Below are 20174 nucleotides of genomic sequence, written 5' to 3' on the forward strand. Positions count from 1 at the left end.
AATGAAAGCAATAGAAAACAATTTGCAAAAAATATTTGCACTACAGAGGACAGATAAAGGGTTAATATTTATAATAACATCTATAATAAACAAAGTACTCTTACAAATCAATAAATACAGATAATTCAAAGAAGAGCAATTCCAGATAGCTAACTGTATATTTTTTAATTAATAAATTCTATTTTTTAGAGCAGTTTTAGGTTTACAACAAAATGGAGCTGAATACATGCACAACCTCTCCCGTTATCAACATCTCCCACCAGAGTGGTACATTTGTTACAAGTGATGAACTGACATTGACATATCATTATCACCCGAAGTCCATAGTTTAATTAGGGTTCACTGTTGGTGTTGTACATTCTATGGATTTTGACATATATCCACCATCATAGTATTGTACAGAGTAGTTTCACTGCCCTAAAAATCCTCTGTGCTCTGTCTATTCATCCCTCCTTCCCCCCAATCCCTGGCAACCATTCATCTTTTTTACTGTCTCCATAGTTTTGCCTTTTCCAGAATGTCATATAGTTGGAATCCTACAGTATGTAGCCTTTTCAGATTGGCTTCTTTCACTTAGTAATATGCACTTAAGTTTCCTCTATGTCTTTTCATGGCTCGATAGCTCATTTCTTCTTAGTGCTGAATAATATTCCATTGTCTGAATGTACCTCAGTATATTTATCCACTCACTTCCTGAAGGACATCTTAGATGCTTCCAAGTTTGGGCAATTATGAATAAAGCTGCTAAAAACATGGTGTGGAAGTTTTGCGTGGACATGAGTTTTCAATTCATTTTGGTAGATACCAAGGGATATTACAGCTTATCAATTATTTCTTTCATGGATGGTGCCTTTGGTGTTGTATCTAAAAAGTCATCACCATACCCCAAGGTCATCTAGGCTTTTTCTTATGTTATTTTGTAGGAGTTTTATAGTTTTGTGTTTTATATTTAGGTCTATGTTCCATTTTGAGTCAATTTTTGTGAAGGATGTAAGGTCTGTGTCTAGATCCATTTTTTCTGTGTGTGAGTCCTTCACTTTTGAAGGATAATTTCACAAGGTTCAGACTTCTAGGTTTGTGGGATTTTTCTCTCAATATTTTAAATATTTTGCTCCATTCCTTACTTGCATGGTTTCTGAGAAGTCGGATGTAATTCTTATCTTTGTTCCTCTATAGATGAGGTGTTTCCCCACTCCGCACACCCAGGTGCTTTCAAGACTTTATCTTTGATTTTCTGAAGTTTGAATATGGTATGCCTAGGTGTGAATTTTTTCATCATGTATCCTGCTTGGTGCTCTCTGAGCTTCCTGAATCTATAGTTTGGTGTCTGACATTAATTTGGCAGAAATTCTCAGTTTTTATTTCTTCAAATATTTTCTTCTGTTCCTTTCTCTCTTTTCCCTTTGGTATTCCCATTAAGTGTATTTTTCACCTTTGTAGTTGTCCCATAGTTCTTGGATAGTCTGTTCTTTTTTTTTTTAGTCTTTTTACTTTTTTGTTTTCAGTTTTGGAAGTTTCTATTATCATGTCCTCAAGTTCAGAGATTCTCTCCTCAGCTGTGCCTAGTCCATCAATGAGTCTGTTAAAGGTATTCTTCATTTCTGTAACAGTGATTTTGATCTCTAGCATTTCTTTTTGATTCTTAAAATTTCCATCTCTTTGCTTACATAATCCATCTGTTATTGCATGTTGTCTACTTTTTCCATTAAAGCCCTTAGCATACTAATCACTTATTTTTTAAAATTCCTAGTCTGATAATTCTAACATTCCTGTTATATCTGACTTGAGTTCTGATGCTTGTTCCATCTCTTCAAACTGTGTTTTTGTCTTTTAGTATGCCTTGTTATTTTTGTTGAAAGGCAGACATGATGTACTGGACAAAAAGCACTGTGGTAAATAGGTCTTTAGTAATGCAGTGGTAAGTTGTGGGGAGAAGGGAAGTATTCTCCAGTCCTATGATTAGGTCTCAGTCTTGGTGAGCTTGTGCTCCTGGACTGTGAACTTCACCAGTACTTTTCAGGTTTTTCTCCCCTCTTAGGTGGGACAAGATGGCTGGAGGGGGCTGGAGTTGTGTATTTCCCTTCTCCCGGGTAGGTTAGGCTCTGATAAAATCCCAGCAGGTTTCGTACAATAGGTTTTGGTAAAATAGTTTCTCCTGAGGACAGGCCTTGTTAAGAAAAGTAAAACACTCTGGGATTTTTCTTCGATATTCACTGTAAGTACCTAGTAAAGCTGCTGGGGGGCAAGGGGAGGTAAAACTCACAAAAGTGTGGGGACTCTTCTGTGACTTGGTCCCCCTGGAGTTTTTAATTCTCAGACTTGTCTGCACTGACCCTCCAGCCATTTGTCAATAACAGTTTGGGTTTTCCTACCCAGGCACTAGTTCCCGTGGTGGTTTCTGCCTGTGGGTTTCTGCTCAGATAAGTTATGATTCTCTGTATTCACTTATCTGTCTCTTTAGTTTTGGGGGTAGCTGTTTGCCCTGTGACCTCATTTCCCTGGCGGATTGTGGTATCGTGATATATAATAAGAAATATATATTTGGTCTTTGTCCTAGTTTCTGTCACAGAGCTCCTAAAACCTTTGGAATTTCCTAAGTGATTAGAGCTAAGGTGTCTTTCATTACCTTAATGAGATGATTTTTGGACTGCACCTAAGGATGGGAGCTGGTTGCCATGGGAACCAACCATGAATACATGGTTGGGACTTTCAGTCCCACCCCCTGACTTCTGGGGAGAAGAAAGGGGCTGGAGGTTGAATCAATCACAAGTGGCCAATGATTTAATCAATCCTAACTATGTAATGAGCCTCCATAAAAACCCAAAAGGAAAGAGTTCAGAGAGCTTCTGGGTTGGTGAACACCTGGAGAGATTTGGGGACAGTGGTGCGCCTGAAGAGGGTGTGGAACCTCTGTGCCCTTTCCTCATACCTTGCCCTATGCATCTCTTCCATCTGGCTGTTCCTAAGTTATACCCTTTTCTAATAAACCAGTGATCTAGTGAGTAAAATGTTTCTCTGAGTTCTGTGAGCGGCTTTAGCAAATTAATCGAACCCAAGGAGGGGGTTGTTGGAACCTCCGATCTATAGGCGGTTGGTCAGAAACACAGGTAATATCCTGGGCTTTCGATAAGTGTCGGAAGGGGTGGGGGGCAGTCTTCTAGGATTGAACCCTTAACCTGTGGAATCTGATGCTTTTTCCAGGTAAATAGTATTAGAATTGAGTTATATTATTGGATGCCCTGCTAGTGTCCAGAGAATTGCTTGTTGGTGTGGGGAACACCCACCCACCCCACCGCCCCCGGCCCACAACACACACACATTGGAATTTGGTGATCAGAACCACCTTTTACAGATCTAAGAAAAGTTGTTGAATTTTCAGTTTGTTCAGCTTTTTACTTTTTAGGACGAAGTGGGGACTTCTAAGCTACTTACATGCCGGTTGAGAAATTGAGAGTTGTAGTGTAATTTTTAAATGCTCAAATTCACTAGTAATCCGAAACTTTAAAATAAAATAACCAGGTGACAACAATTTGGAAAAACAAAAAAGAAACCTAATACCTTTTACTGGCAGAGCCATTAGGTGAACAGATGGTGGGAAATGGTACTCTCATGGATTGCTGGTGGGAATGTGAACCATTACAGCCTTTTGGAAAGCAATTAGGCAATATTTATTAAACGGGTACAGATATTTTTTGACCTAACTCATTACTCATTAGAATCATTAGCATCTAACACTTATAAATGAAAACATAAGTAGGTAAGGATATTTGTACAAAGTCATTGGCTGTGGGCTGCCTTGCTGCCCACCTCCTACACACATACACACACAGGACAGGGACAGGCATAATAATCTCCCTGGCAAGATGGCTTCTGTTTGGACTTAGAGCAGTTCTCCAGAGAAGGGGTTAGCTGTAAGCCATCAGCAGCCAATACATTCACGGCATTTGGGGATGATTGCACCAGGCTGATAAAGGGGACACCAACATCCTCCATCACAATTTGTAAAAGTATATTGTATGACTACGCAAAGAATGAATTAACCCTGTTTCAGGTGACTTGGAAACATTTCTGAAAAAAGCAAAGTTATATAAAATGATCTTTTTTTTTTTTTTACAAAAGCAATGTAAAAAAATTCTCTATATATGTTTGTATATAAATTATGAGCACAGAGAAAGTATGGAACAACACTCAATTGGTAGTTTATATCTTATACCTGGGGCAGGAAAGTAAGAGTGACGATGACAAAGGTAAAGAAGAGGAGTAGAGAAGACGGGTCAGGTGTAAGCGGATTTAAGGAAAAAAAGATTGAGCTTTGATTATAATTAAAGAACAATAAATAGAGACATTGTTTGAAGTGTTTGGTGGTAAAGCCTGGCATTGGTGCCTTCCGTCCAAGCTGGGCGTACTTTACTCTGTGTAGCTGTAGCCCCGGGGAAGGACGATTTACATTTGGCAGTTTTTTACCATCTGTAGTGAGTTGAATGGTGTCCCCAGAAAAGACATGTCTAAGTCCTATGCCCTGTCCCTGTGAATGTAATCTTATTTGGAAATAGGGTCTTTGCAGATGTAATTAAAGATCTTGGGAGGAGATCATTCTGGATTTAGGGTGGGCCCTAAATCCAATGACTGGTGTCCTTATAAGAGAACTGAGAGGGAGGTTTGAGACACAGAGACACAGCGGGGAAGGCCATGTAAAGATAGAGGCAAAGATTGGAGTGATGTGTCTACAAGCCAAGGAAAGTCAAGGAATACTGATAGCCACTAGAAACTGCAAGAAGCGAGGAACGATTGCCCCCTAGAGCCTCAGTAGGCAGTGTAGCCCTGACAAGACCTTGATTTCGGACTTCTAGCCTCCAGAACTGGGGCTGGCTGTTGTTTTAAGCCACCAAATTTGCGGTAATTTGTTAAAGCAGCCCTAGCAAACTAATATACCATCCCATTCCCCAGACGCTTTATTAAAGAATTAGATGGTAGTAAAAAGTCAGGGCAATAGTTTGTCTACTATTTTAAATTCATCACACAACATAGGTGTTTTGCTGCTGCCTATGAGTGCAAAGCAATAGATATGTACAAAACTGTACCATTAAGAAAGTACCATGTTTAGCTTGGGCATGCACAGCTGGTTAAAAAACTGAGACCGTGAAAAGAGGCTATGCATTTGCTTTAAAAATTTACCTCTCTAATATGTACATACCTTTAATAATGCAAATGAGAAAGTAAATATAAAAATATAAATGCATATTAGAAAGATGAACTGATAGAAAACTTAGAAGACCTGTTAACAAGCATTTGACTAACGAAAGAAGACATGGCCAATAATATATAAAAAAGTATCTACCTTATTAATAACTTAAAAAATGCAAATTATAAAAAGAAAAATGCAAATTGTAAAAAGGAGTCTACTTTAGCTATTAAATTGGCAAAGATAATAACCAGTGTTGGCCAAAGTTCGTGAAAATGAGCACTTTCACACACTGTGGTCAGAGCATATTGATGCAACATTCCTGGAAGACAATTAGACAATATATATTAATAGCCTATCCATTTCAAATACACTTAGAGCCAGAAATCTCAATTCTATTTATTCATCCTGAGGAAATAATCAGGGATCTAGTAAAAGGCTATATACAAGCTGTTCATTGTGTTGTTGTTTATATTGATACAAAATTGGAAACAGCCTAAAGGCATGCTAATAAAAGTTCAATTGACTAAATTATGGTATAATCTCTACAACTGAAATTTCATTTCAGTTATTAAAAATGATGTAGTAGTAGAGTGTGTAATGATTGTACATGTTTGTGACGTTCATGACATATTAGGTAAAAGGAACAGATTATAAAACAACATACTGTATGGTTACATTTTTGGAAAAGTATATACAGAAAAACAGAAAAGATGCATATAAAATGTAAACAGTGGTTATTTCTGGGTAGTAGAATTACATTTGACTTTATTTTCCGTTTGTGTGTTTGTGTGTGTGTGTCTGATTCATATTTTCCAAGTTTTCTATTACAACATAATGCTTATAATTATTTTAGGAAATTACTTTTTAAAAAAGAAAAATGGTATTAAAAAATACATCTCACTGGCTACATCTAGCTCTTTGGGGTCAGGGATTGTGAACAACATTTTTTTTTAACCTCTAATACCACTGACTATAGCATCTGGCAAACAAAAAGAGGTCAATTAATACTTCTCAAAATGAAATCACTGGGTCAGCCCTGGTGGCCTAGTGGTTAAGTTTGGCACTCTTCGCTTCAGCGGCTCGGGTTTGGTTCCCGGGTGTGGACCTACACACCACTCATCTATCATTAGCCATGCTGTGGCAGTGGCTCACATATGAAACAGAGGCAAATTGGCAACAGATGTTAGCTCAGAGCAAATATTCCTCAACAACAAAAAAAAAGAAAGAAATCACAATACTTTGAACAAAAACTATAGGGCTAAAATAGGATGTTTCTTATAAATATTTATAAGTGTGACGCCTCAGTGTGAATTCTTAACAGGAGATTGTCAAGTTGCTTGATTTCTCTCTAAGGCCAATTTATTACAGGTAATGGTATTCCATTGCTTTTAGTGCATTTAATCTATGAATTATTTCTCCAACAAAAGGCTTGATCTACATATAGGATTAGTTTTCAGGGACTGCATTCTCTTTTATGATTATTACTATATTCTCAATAAAGAAGTACATAAATCTACTTATAATCCAAAGATACAGGCTAACATTGGGTTTAGATACATCTAAATTCAAATGTTTAGGTGAGTGGCAAAAATTTCCAAGGATTATGGGATACCATAGTTACTAAGTGGAAACATTTATGAAAAAAAATTATAAAGATATCAGATGTTCAAACTTGCCTTTTTCTTCAGATGAAGAGATAGATTTATTTAGACAGCTGAAATAGAGCCCTGTAAGAGATGTTTAGTCTCCTTGACTATTCCCCAAAGATTATCAGAAAGGAATAACCTAACGCATTGGATGTTTTGACAGGACCTGTATTATGAAAGTGATTTTTGTACATGATACTCTCAAATAATAACCTGCATAATTTACGTGACTGCAAACAATAGTTTTATTTTAAAGTTATCCAAAGAACTGCTCAACAATGTAAGAATACAGAATTTGATGGATCTTATAGGAGTACTTAAATTTTATTTTCTATTATGTGAATGCCTAAATGGCTTTGATTATACAAACTAAATGAGTTCAAGGATACTTATCATAATAAAAGATATAATAGTATGTAATTTAAATACCCTATGGAAAATGCTTCACTTTAATGGTTGATTTAAAATGTCTAACTTATAAAGATTCTCTAATTTAGTACAAATGTAAGAATTAAGGAATTGGGGTATTTGTAAGACCAAATAAGTATTTTGACTTAAAAGACTCTTTTAATTTGTGTTAGTTCTCCAATATTTTCCTTGCTCCCAAGATCCTACCCTCTTTTGACTGATAAGATGCTAATCCTCTTGGACTCCCATGGCTCAATAACCTTTAATGCTTCACATCTTGAGTCCCACAAAAGTACCGAGCAGCTGTCACTGACTTCCTTCTCTTCTGCTCATTTTCCCTTTTCTTTTTGTAGCAATCAGGGTTTCCTGTTCTGTCTCCCGAAGAGCAACATAATGCAATATTCAGACCTCAATCTTACTTTAAGTCACAAAACAGTGCCTGAGGATTAACTTAGTTGCTGTTTTTCCTTGTCATTTATTTCTGTCAAAATGAGCTCTTCTGAAATTATTTTCAGCAAGAATTTTCATCTCATATTTTACCATCTGAGTTTGAATGATGATTCTCTTGAATTGTTAAGGAAGTGTTTTTTTTTTTTTTTTATTTACAGTATTTTCTAGTAAAGATTGTACACAACTTCAGGAAACACAAATTTATAAAAATATTTCCACAAATTTATGACATACTCAAATGGGAGCACTGATGTTTCACCAAGGAATGTAATTGAATTTTACGGCAAAGCTCAAAATGACAGAGCTAAAAATGGCTACCATGAGAAGTGGAGACTCTTGACGAACAAGGTCAGTTGGAGAGGTTCGCCATGGCACCCATTCTTCGAGCAACTGGAAATGCAGTAGAGGGCCAAGGAGACCCAGGACAACTCCCACATTCCTATGTGACCCACGGTCTTAAGTGAATGTAGAAACCTCGTGTGTGATGAAGAACACTGCCTTTATGTCTGGAGTGATAGGGAAAATACAAAGGCATGGCATCAAGAATGCTTTTTTCCACTTGTGTGACCAAGATTTCAGTATGTAATTATAAATAAGCTCTTACTCCTGCCTTTATTAGATGTCTATTGCTGCATAATAAATTACACCCAAACCTTGCTTTAAAACAGAATTTATTATCTCACAGATTTAGTGGGTCAGGAATCACTCTGGGAGTGGCTTAGCTAGGTCCTCTGCCTCAGTGCTCTCATGCCGGTGCAATGAGAGGCTACCATTGGGGCTCCGCTAGGGAGGATCTGCTTCCAAATTCACTCTTGTGGTGGTTGGTAGGATTTAGTTCCTTGGGAGCTGTTGCCTGGAAGCCTCCCTCAGTCTGTTGCTATGCGGGCCTCTCCACAGGGCAGTTCCCCACCTGCCAGCTGAACTCCAACAGAGTGAGCGAGTGAGAGATCAAGAGACAAGCCCATCTTTTTACAACTTAATATCGGAAGGGATATCCCATCACTTCTGCTGGATTCTACTCACCAAAAAGCTAGTCACGAAGTTCCACCCACACCCAAAAGGTGGACTACCAGGAGGTGGGATCATTGGGAGCCATTTTAGAGGCTGCCCACCACATGCAAAATATATTCACCCTCCCCAGATCCTCAAAAGTCTCATTGTATTACAACCTCAGCTCCTATTCCGGAATCGCATCACAGAAACCAGGTCAGGGTGGGCGAGGCTCCTTAGGTGTAATTCCTTAAGTACAGTTCCTCTACATCTGTAGACTCATGAAGCTAAGAAGACAAGTTATCTGCCAACATACAATGATGGATCAGACATAGGATAACCGCATTAAGACATTCTTGTTCACAGAGGGGGGAAATAGGAGAGTTGAAGGCATCTCTACCCCCAGCCCACACTCAAGGGGAGGGGATTATGCAAGGGCCTGAAAACCACGGCGGGGGGGGGGGGGGCGTCACTTACAGGCTGCCTACCACACTGCTCCTCTAATTCAACTCTAATAATAAAATAAGTAAAATTTTTGAGAAATGTTTTATGAAGCTTGAGGTGTAGTAGATTTTTCAATATATATTGCATCGCTTTGAGTTTGTACTGCAATTTTTTCTTCGGCTCAGGGTAAAAATTTTTTTGGATTACAAGAGTACTAGAGGAAATTGCCTAAAAATTCTGTCTCCCTCTACCATGTCTATAGATCTGATCACTGACTCTTGGGTTGTTTAATTTTCCCCAAATTTTCTAAATGTTTTCCTAAAGTTTAATATAACATCTGTTACAGCTCCATACTTATTCCTCTAGCTGCATTCTGTATTTCTTCTTCAATTTATCAATATACCTTGTATTTGCATAAAATTCAAATTACTTTCCTTGGTGAAACATCAGTGTCTCTACTTCGAATATGAGAGCTTTTCTAGTTTATTTTTTGCACTATTGATTGAACTAGAGAAATAACTTTTCCACTTCTTTTCTCTATGCTGCTTAGTTACTATATAAATCTATTTTTTTCCTAATCACACATTCTCAAAATAACAAAAATGAAGAACTGTGATACAAACTAGCAACTGCAGGTAGACCAGGTTCTACAGCAGTTATCTAACCACTGAATGATATAGTCTCAGATAAAGAACACTTAAATTTTACTAAATGTGCAGTTGGAATGCTTCTTTTGATTTAGCAATATGTACTGGATGCTTTGTGATACTCTGGAATCTAATTTCACACTTTAAACGTATGTAATTACTACAAACTAAAAAATATCTATAAGTATATGCAAACTAGAGCATAGATTAGGAAATTTTTTTTATTTCTGTATATTCTTAGGATGATATCAAAATAACAACAAAAACTCAGAACAATATAAAGTGGAATCCCTAAGATAACTACAATATCTTTAATAATGCTTCAGATTTTCATTATTCTATGGTACTTCTAGTCAAGAATTATACCTTTTTTTCTTAAGTAAATCTATAATTTTATGAATCATCTTTCCAGATATGCAGAACAGGCCTTTGGGAGAGAACAAGTACATTCAATATTTTTCTTAATTGACACCTGACTAGTTTTTTTTTGTAATATAAACATGCTATTCTCTTATATCAGTTTTTATCTTCAATGACATACGAAAGATCCAAAATCAAATTGGCTGTCTCCACAGCCACCTGTAGGCCATTAAGCTTAGCAGTAAAACAGTCCAAGGTCAGGTAGTTGGCTGAGCCTGCAGCTTCATGTGGAAGGAAGGTTTGTGGCGCAAAAGGATGACAAGTACTCCTCAGGAAAGACCAGCTGAGCTCTTCCTGGCTGTTGTATAGGCCACAGCCACATCTTGAAAGCAAATCTGGCCAGTTGACAATAGAGGGAGAATCTGCCTGAAGTGACCAAAAGTGTCCATACTTCATGTCAGTGAGAATTTCACCTCCATCATGTTCTAAAGAGGCAGCGAGAGATTCTAGTGCACTGCAAAACGCTTCAGTAATTAGGTGAAGTTCTGTTTGATTACATCCTTCATCCTTAAGAATGCTTTCTGGCTCATTACAAGTCTAAAAGCAATAAAACCATTGAAAACACAGGCAGAGCAATTAATATTATAAATATGTATCTGAAAAATAGAATATTTGATCAAACCCTTATTCATAAAGACACCACTTACTTTCATTTACTTAGGGGTTTGGCACAATGCTAATGGACATGTGTGGGTGAGCTGGCAGGCTATAATACCTTAACCTGGCTGGTTATAGTAAAAATGTATGCTACCAGTCATGTTATCAGAATGAATGAATCAGACTAAACCCCATCAACAACTTATTCTGAATGACTGCCCAGTGGTGCCTCCTTAATATATAAAGGACAAGGCATGGTGCATGTACTACAGGTTTTTATACACACAATAGGAAGTTACTCAAGACTGATGTCCCAAATGAAGTACTTATTTATACTTGGCAAAATATTTGAGATTTCTTTAAAATGAGAACACACATATTATTAAGAAAAAAATGATTTAGGGACATGTAGTTTTCACATCAATGTTTTAAAAATAAATATTGTTCTATTTAAATTAATGAAAAGGTAATATGACTTTAGATGGTTTTTTGGTTCCACCATTCTAAAAAGTTTATCCTAGAAATTTCATGGTGAGGAGTGACGTCAGCGTCATGGTGGATTGAGCTTTCCCGTAAACTCTTCCCCCAATGAGATACAACAAAAGGAACAGTCACAGACCAACAACGGAATCCTAGACAGTGAAAAGCAAGATCAGAAAGATCCACACTGCTGCACATCTGAGAGTGGAACGTGCTGGGCCCCTGGAGGAAGTGAGGAGAGGTAAGGAGAACTCCTCTCCCTCCCCATCAGATCAGCGATCCCGGTCAGCGGCTCCCAGAGAGGGGGGAGGGGTGGCCCTCTGCCGGGAAACCGTAGCTCTTCAGGGTCTCTCGGCCAGTGGGAAACTCCCACACAGAGGACTCAGAACTGCTACAGGGTACCATCAACATCTGAGCACCCCAGAGAGTAGATAATGAGGGGCAAATGAGAAGCCCCCCACACCAGGGACTCAGCGGGCAAAAGAGAGAGCACCCCCCCCACCCCCGGCAAACCGGACCCTGCAGCTCAGCCGACCAGACCAGACCAAGTGACCCGCGGATGGCAGCGAAAAACCGCGGCAGAATGCAGGGGGCTCAGGTTACACAGCCCCTTACCCCCACACAGTGGTGGGGGGTGGAAATTGCAACCAGAGATTTCCAGGATGAGGAAAACAAAGCCAATACAGGAACCACAATGCAAAGATACATGAAATCACCAGACCAGAAGGAAAATGACAAGCACCCAGAAACCAACCCTGAAGACACAGAAATCCATAACCTAAGTGACAGAGATTTCAAAATAGTTATCATAAAAACACTCAACGAAATACAAGACAACACAGACAAACAATTCAATGACATTAGGAGTTTCTTCACAAAAGAGATTGAAATCATAAAGAAAAACCAATCAGTGGTGATGGAGATGAAGAACACAATGGAGGAGATAAAGGAGAATCTGGAATCTTTAAAGAACAGAGCTGACAATATGGAGGAAAGAACTAGCACTTTAGAGGATAGGAAAATACAGATATGCTCCAGATGGAAGAGGAGAGAGAACTAAGACTAAAAAGAAATGAAGAAAGACCCCAAGAAATATCTGACTCTATTAGGAAATGTAACATAAGAATTATAGGTATTCCTGAGGGAGAAGAGAGGGAAAGAGGAACAGAGAGCCTATTCAAGGAAATAATAGCTGAGAATTTCCCAAATCTGGGGAAGGAGCAGGAAATACCAGTAAGCGAAGCCAACAGATCACATAAATACATCAACAGGCAAAGGCCCACTCCACAACATGTAGTGGTAAGGCTAGCCAGACTCAAGGACAAAGAAACAATATTAAAGGCAGCTAGACAAAAACAAAAAATAATGTACAAAGGAACTCCCATCAGGCTTTCAGCGGATTTCTCAACAGAAACTTTACAGGCTAGGAGAGATTGGAATGGTATATTCAAAATACTGAAAGACAAAAACTTTCAGCCAAGAATACTCTATCCAGCAAAAATATCCTTCAAATATGATGGAGAAATAGTAACTCTCCCAGATAAACAAAAGCTAAGGGAGTTCATGGCCACGAGACCCCCACTACAAGAAACACTCAAGGCCCTCAGGCCTGAAAAAAAGAAGAGAAAGGGAATACAAAGCTTGGAGCAAGGAGAAAAATAGGTAGACAAACTCAGAAAAATGGGAGATCTTTACCGGAATAGGTTAGCAACCACTTAAATACCAAAATCAAAGATCAAAGGAAGGAATTCACCAAAAATAAATTTAACCTCATCACTGTAAACACACAGCCACAACACAAGATAGAATAAGGTATAACAAGAAAGACTTAGAAGGGGAAGAGGCGAGTGATTGAATTGACTTAGTATAAGGAAATAGGCCATCAGATAATGGACTATCTCATACACAAGATTTTTTACACAAACCTCAAGGTAACCACTAAACAAATAATCAAAACAAAATCACATATGATAAACAAAGAGAAAACTAGAAGAGTCATAAGACAGAACAACCAAACTGAACTGGCAGTCCGAAACAAATGGGACAAGAAACAAAGGAAACGCAAAAGAACCAGAAAATAAGTGACAAAACAGCAACATTAAGCCCTAATATATCAATAACTACCCTAAATGTAAATGGATTGAACTCTCCAATCAAAAGATACAGAGTGGCAGGATGGATTAAAAAGCAAGACCCAACAATATGCTGCCTCCAGGAAACACATCTCAGCTCTAAAGACAAGCACAGGCTCAGAGTGAAGGGATGGAAGACAATACTCTAAGCTAATGGCAAACAAAAGAAAGCAGGTGTTGCCATACTCATACCAGACAAAGCAGACTTCAAGATAAAACAGGTTAAGAAATTTCATGGTAAAAGAAAAAGTAACATATTAGCAAACTAATAACTGAATGACAGTTAAAAACCCATATCCTAAAATTAAAAACTTAAGTTTACTTAAAAACAGTGACCACTATTTTTTTGCCCAGGAGGTCTGAACCAAATGAGATAATCTCTACTGCATATTCTTTTCCCATATTTTCACTGCTATATTTTTCTTCAAAATCCTACTCAAGACACCTTCCTCTTCCAAAAAACTTTTTCTTCTTTACTCAATCCCATTTGCAGATTATCGTCCATTTAACATCAATAGACTGGCACTGATTTTGTTTTTCATAACATATATTCTGATAACTTTTCATGAATGGGCTTATCATCAAATAGATTTTAAATTATGTGGGGAAGCAGGGTGGGGCATGTCTACAAAAAACATTTATACTCTCTCCAGTTCCTGGCATCCACTGGAAGCCCTGCAGAGTCTCTTGATAACACTCCTAACTAACCAAAGAATCAACTGCAAATATTTGGAAAACACATACCTTTGTGTGTCCATTTTCAAATAAAGTAGGACAGTATTTATGAAGTAATTAATCAGAACTATGATGCACTAAATTTATCTGACTATTGTCAGGAAATGGAGTTTCCTAGATTAATAAAAAAATTCTATTTGATAGAATTAATATATATCATAAAATGAATACCAATTTAAAAATTATAATAGAATCTAACACTTGGAATGCTTTAATAAATGAAATTAATTCTTTTCTTGATGATTCAGGAGGTACTGAAGTATTTTGTAGAATCTCAACACTGTCATTGTGAATATCAATTATTATTGTACACAGCAGTAGAGATCTCTCATATGACAACTCCCATTAACAGAAAGCTCATTTCAACATGCAGTCTATTTAGACAATATTCAAAGAATGTGATCGTTTGCTAAAAGGTTGGATTAATAATAATCATTGTGATAAAGATATTACCTCATATTTGCAAATGTTATTTTCCTCAAGTGTTTTCAAATATAATACCTGATTTAGACTACTGAGAAATTAAGCATTGAAGGCTCTAGGGTATTATCATTTGGCTTATCATCTCATAAAATGAATATTGCTGAGAACTGAGATAGTCTGAGTAGGACTATCTAACCTACCTTGTGTCTGATGTATGCTGCCAAGTGAGTTTCTGTACAGCCTCCTCCCAACAAAACGCACGGTTCCTTGAGTGTTAACTGCAAAACATGCAGTGCTGTTTGACACGTGAGCTAAAAAAACCCCAAATCATCAGAAGTGGACATTGACATCAGATACACAAAGAAACATAACCATGTTCTCAAGGTAACTTAGTGGTTTCAAAGAGCCTGATTTTAATTGCAAAAGAACAAAACCTGTATTGCCAAGGTTGTAATGTGATGAATACATTTTGGAATAATAAAGATTAGAGATTAAGAAAAATATTTTAGCCAGATGTGTGTTTTCAGGAACCAGATTAATATCTTTTTTCATATACACTTAGCTCTTCAAATTGAGATTCACAAATGCATAGCCTCAAAAACTGGGTCAGCAAGGTTTGCTAGTACTTCTACTACAAAAATTATTTCAGTCTAAATAAATTAATTGTATAAATGCTAAGAGTTTATTTTAAGTTGCTATGGAGATGATAATATAGCTACAACCCAGCAGTAATAAAAACACAGAGACCTTCAATATTCACCAAGGATACATCCTTGAGCATACATGAATCTTCAAGCTTGTGACCAATACCATAGATTATCACTTCCCTTATATAAAAGTTGCATGTGTTATTGCTGGTAGAGAACAAGTTCTGTTAAGAGGTGGATGATGGGTATGACTAGGGAACTCATTTTCTAAGTGAATTATTCACTTAGTGAATTATTTACATTCACATTCACATCAAAGAGTATACAATTCAAGTTAATTTCTTAAGAAAAGTTCATGTCAAGGACCTTTAGATTGCTTGCAAATGCTAGAAATAATAAATGGCAACACATGCCAAGGCTAATGTAATGTCACACGCAATTAGGTCAGTTTACTTGTGACTTTAATTCTCATATTTTTGTTGTTTTTGCTTTCTATACCACTTAGGGAAGTTATGAAGAAAAAAAAAACATAGCTCACTGACATGAAAATAATTATAGTACCTGTCCAAGGGACTATTTAATCCCTGCCTCAGCCCCTAGATTGGAATTCAAAGTTCATTACCTACCTTCAGCTCATCCCAGGCAGTGTCATTTCTGTTGCAGAGAAGCAGACTGCAGACAGTTGCTTCATTAGGAATAAGATGAAAAAAATGTTTGAAGCCAAATTTTGCAGTGCACAAATCCTTCACACTTCCATAACTACTAGGGGAGATTGAGCCCAGAGAACCAACAGGCTGTGATCCTATTTTTTAAAAGTTTAGAAAACAGAAAATGTATGAGTAAAGATGGAGCATATAATTATTTAAAATTATAATATTTATTCCTAGTCCATATAAAAGTCCCACAAGCATATCATTTAAAATATGAAATCGAGGTTAAGAAATAACAAGAAGCATCTTCTTAAACCTATGAAATAAGTAGCATTCTGCTATTAAAATGATATGCAAATAAAGCAGAGGTTTCTTTGGTTTACAGACTTTGAACATCTGGTAGAAACTATTTTGTACTCTCTAGAAAAAATCACACACTATTTTGCATATGTTTCCAGGAAGTCTAGGAACCCTGGAAGCCATTCAGGGATCAGAGACCCAAAATTAAGAGCCCCACTAACGTCGAATTACGGTGAAATGAGGGGACAGGCTATTTTTCTTTAAAGGCATTATTATTTTTACCTTAAAACACACAAATTAAGCTATGCAAATAGCTGTGTAGTTGAATTCCTTTGGGGTTCTATTTAGTGAACGTATAAATTTTTTTTTTTGCCTAACAACAGTTTGTATGTAAATAGCTACCTAAATTATGCCAAAATAAAGTATGTGACATTATCTCGTTATTCTTGTATATAAGTATTTTGCCCTCCCTCCTGCACAGATAAAACAGTAAAATTTTACAAAGCACAAATTAATAAAAATATGAATAAATGAGAAGTTAGGATGACTTGAATGTTTCCAAAATTTCTAAATGTAGTAAAGTTATATAAGAAAAGAAACTATGCCAAACTTCTACAGGAAACAACAATATTTTGTCTTTGTTTATGGCCCAGTAATACTCCGTTGTGTATATATATCACATCTTCTTTATCCAATCATCAGTTGAGGGACACTTAGGTTGCTTCCATTTCTTGGCTATAGTGAATAATGCTGCAATGAACATAGGGGTGCATAAGCCTCTTTGGATTGTTGATTTCAGGTTCTTTGGATAGATTCCCAGTAGTGGGATAGCTGGATCATAAGGTATTTCTCTTTTTAATTTTTTGAGGAATCTCCATACTGTTTCCCATAGTGGCTGCACTGGTTTGCATTTCAAGTCTGAAGATGAAAACTGTAACTCTGAGCAATGCACCCTTTTGGGCCAGTTTCCTCTTTCAAACTAATGGAGTTAAAACAATAATACCTAAAAACACTTTCAGCTCAAAAAATTTGTAAGAACCCAGAAAATAATCACGAACAATTTCACTTCTTTGAATGTCGTTTCTTCATTACTTCTAAAGTCTCAAAGAATGAGGAATATTTGAGTGATCTAAAACTTGAGAAAAAAAAAAGCCTACATCTTGTATAATTTCATGTGGTGGAAACAACAGAATCTGTAGTGAGAGGATCCAGCTTTACTGCTTATCAGCCACTGGACGTGGAGCAAGTCAAGTCATGTCATTTAATTTTTCTGGGTGGGCTTCCCCATAGGAGAGTAAAATGGAGATAACATCTACTCCACAAATAAATCAAACCAAACGCTAAAAATGCTTTTGTAAGCCATGACAAGCATCACACACACCAGTCACCCATGCACAATAACTCCATTACTTAACCTAGGTCATCAACAAAGAGGAGTAATTTTGTTTGAAGGGAGAGAAAGAAGGTAATGTTAACCTAGATACACCAGGGAAGATGGCTTAGGCCCAAAGCATACCTCACTTATTCTTAGTTTACTTGAGACATGGGCCTGGTATATATTTTTTCCCCTTCCCTTTTGTCTCAAAAGGTCTCTGCTGCCAAGATCCAGGACTAAAACTGGCTATTAATACCATGTTCTAGTTACATATGGGATAAATAACAATTGTGGGCTGGTGTGGAAACCCAGTGCCCACTTATAATATTGTTTCTATGGAAACAGCCTTCATATTTTAAAAACTGACTAAATAATCTGTAATACTCAATATTCACAACTGGAAATCACCCGATTCATGCAAAGCCAGTAAATGTTTAAGGATATAGGTCTGACCCACAATATCAACAATAAGTTCCAAAGAACTATGTCCTTTACTTCTTAATAATTTCCACTTTGACAATCACTTGACAGTCTTACAGAGATAGAACAATAACCCGGAGATATTGGGTATTCAGCACTGGCATACATACTACTCCTTTTTGATGACTGATAATAAGACTAAAAATAGTCAACTTTAACAATGGCATAAGTCTAATAACTTAAAAATTGCAATCAATCAGAATGAAATGATTGTCTGATAGGTTGTGAAAGCAGTTAAAGGGATACTGAGGAATGACTCAAATCAGGAACTCTTCAGTTTGTCATTTTTCCTTGGCTCTAACAGGTGATTATCAACTTCATTTCTGCTTTTAACTTGCTGAGTTTGTGAAATACAGTGAATTTCTTGCCTATTCTAATTCTGTATGTTACTAAATACATTATTGTCAATTCAACAAGCATTTAAGAACACCTACTGTGGACCAGGCCTGTTGTAAGTGCTCAAAATAAAAGATAATCCCAGTTCTTAAGGAGCTCAGCTGGAAATATTCGGGATACTTAAAGCTAGAAAACACACACACACCCCTACTACTTAGAAACCACTACTTAGGCAGAAGTACAGTTTTTGCTTGAGTTAAATTACCTTCTGAATATAACGTGATTTAAGAAATTTGAAAAAACCTCAAGTAGAAGAATTTTGTTTAAAGTGTCAAAGACTTTATATGATTATGAGGATGTTAGACTTCTCAATAATCTAAAATATTTGGGGGTTAACAGTTTTAGATTATGATAAACTTGCAATACATTTTGGGGCTGAAAATTAATAAAAATAGCTATAATCATTCAATTTTTAATAAGCGAACAACATAGGATCTTTTTCAGAAACAACCTTTGCTACCAGAAATGATACACATGCTGCGAGGCTGGCGGCTTCTAAAATTTTTCAAGATGTTAACAGTGACACGTACCAAGAATATCTCTGCTCAAAAAAAAGTGATTTATTAACCATAAGGAGCAAGAGCTCAGAATGCTTTTTACCTGTCACTTTACTCAAGGGTTCCATGAGAGCCACTCCAACTCTGTCTATGGCAATAACACGATGCATACTGAGAAACTGTTTCAAAGATGGGTGTATAACTTTTTGGCACATAACAAGATCTACATGATCACTCACTAGCTGCCTTCCTAGGTTAAGCAACTGGTCCAGGACTGCATTTTCAAGAGAAACCCCATAACTGACCACCACAGTTCCTTCTCCAGTATCAGAAAGGTCTCCAGATAAAGATGCACAAAAGAGTGCCACCTTGAGGGAGTCTGATTTTTTGACAGGTAATCCCTTCATCAGTTGGACTTCTGACATTTCAATAAGTATTCCAGGTAACACAGTAGAATCTATAACTCTTTGACCTTTTAAAGGTACAATTATACTCTCTCCTAAAATGATGTGGTCTTCAGTGTTTTCTGGAATTGTAAGCAAAAAGGCTCTCAGAATCAAAGTACTGATATGGTCTATTTCCTTTCTGGTGAGCATAGAGGCAGGTTTACTGGTTAGTATACTTCGCACCAAACAAAGGAGGATCTGGGTACTACTAAAGTCAACTGGAATTCGACAACCACAGGCTTCAGACTTGAGGTAACTGATGCAGAGCCTCAAAAGGTGCTTATTTAATTTAATGACAGTGCTGGGTGTCAAACCTATTCTCTGAGCATTTTCAATCAGGTTGCAGCAAAGAATGGCTGTGAATAAGCCACAGTCACTGAAGCACGACACGTGATTCTGCATGGAAGTTGTCAGGATCTTTAAAATGGGATGGGTGACTGAGAGGTTAGCGAGCAGGGCCGACGACTGTGAGGTTGTGCACACAGAGCCTCCAAGGCCGTTGTGCAGCTGCTTCAGCCGACCCAAAGGGCCATAGCACGACGTTACGATTCCTTTCAAGACGGAAAGTGTGGCCCTAACTCGCTCACTTGTCAGTGGTTCGCTTTTACACAATGATGGCTTTTTAGCTTCGAAACGAGACATCTTACTTCAGGTGGTAATTTGTGAAGACAGTTTTTATTTTGTTAACCATGGTTTTCTATTTATTGTATTGTCATGGGTTTTCACATTAAAAAAAAATTATTCTTCAGGAATGAAAGTCTGAATATGCAGCATCGTGGCTATAAAATTAAATAGCTCCGTGTTTACGAAGCTAATCAGCATGTAA

General features: G+C 37.2%; 1 protein-coding gene across 2 annotated transcripts; it reads right to left on the minus strand.

Annotated features, from left to right (window-relative positions):
* Positions 1-9978: 9978 nt before the first annotated feature.
* Positions 9979-20114, minus strand: MKKS (MKKS centrosomal shuttling protein). 2 transcript variants are annotated; one of them, XM_058563209.1, is made up of 4 exons: positions 19006-20114; positions 15831-16006; positions 14758-14835; positions 9979-10727 (listed from the first exon to the last, which is right to left on the minus strand). In XM_058563209.1, exons 1-4 carry the CDS (start codon positions 19988-19990, stop codon positions 10287-10289), a joined length of 1680 nt encoding a protein of 559 aa, XP_058419192.1. In that variant the 5' UTR covers positions 19991-20114; the 3' UTR covers positions 9979-10286. The 2 variants fall into 2 exon arrangements, with proteins under 2 accessions (XP_058419192.1, XP_058419191.1); XM_058563208.1 differs by having other exon boundaries at positions 14758-14868.
* Between the last annotated feature and the right edge of the window lie 60 nt (positions 20115-20174).

The sequence above is a fragment of the Diceros bicornis genome, chromosome 19 (assembly GCF_020826845.1).
Source record: "Diceros bicornis minor isolate mBicDic1 chromosome 19, mDicBic1.mat.cur, whole genome shotgun sequence".
Taxonomy (NCBI): Eukaryota; Metazoa; Chordata; class Mammalia; order Perissodactyla; family Rhinocerotidae; genus Diceros; species Diceros bicornis.

Bases quoted from the DNA above. Each gene is read 5' to 3' on its own strand.
- MKKS (XM_058563208.1), bottom strand. From the start codon at position 19,990: ATGTCTCGTTTCGAAGCTAAAAAGCCATCATTGTGTAAAAGCGAACCA. The intron at 16,007-19,005 runs GTAAAAAGCATT...TTTAAAAAATAG, and splicing joins ACCCTTGAGTAAAGTGACAG to GATCACAGCCTGTTGGTTCT. The intron at 14,869-15,830 runs GTAGGTAATGAA...GGGTTTTTTTAG, and splicing joins CTGCCTGGGATGAGCTGAAG to CTCACGTGTCAAACAGCACT.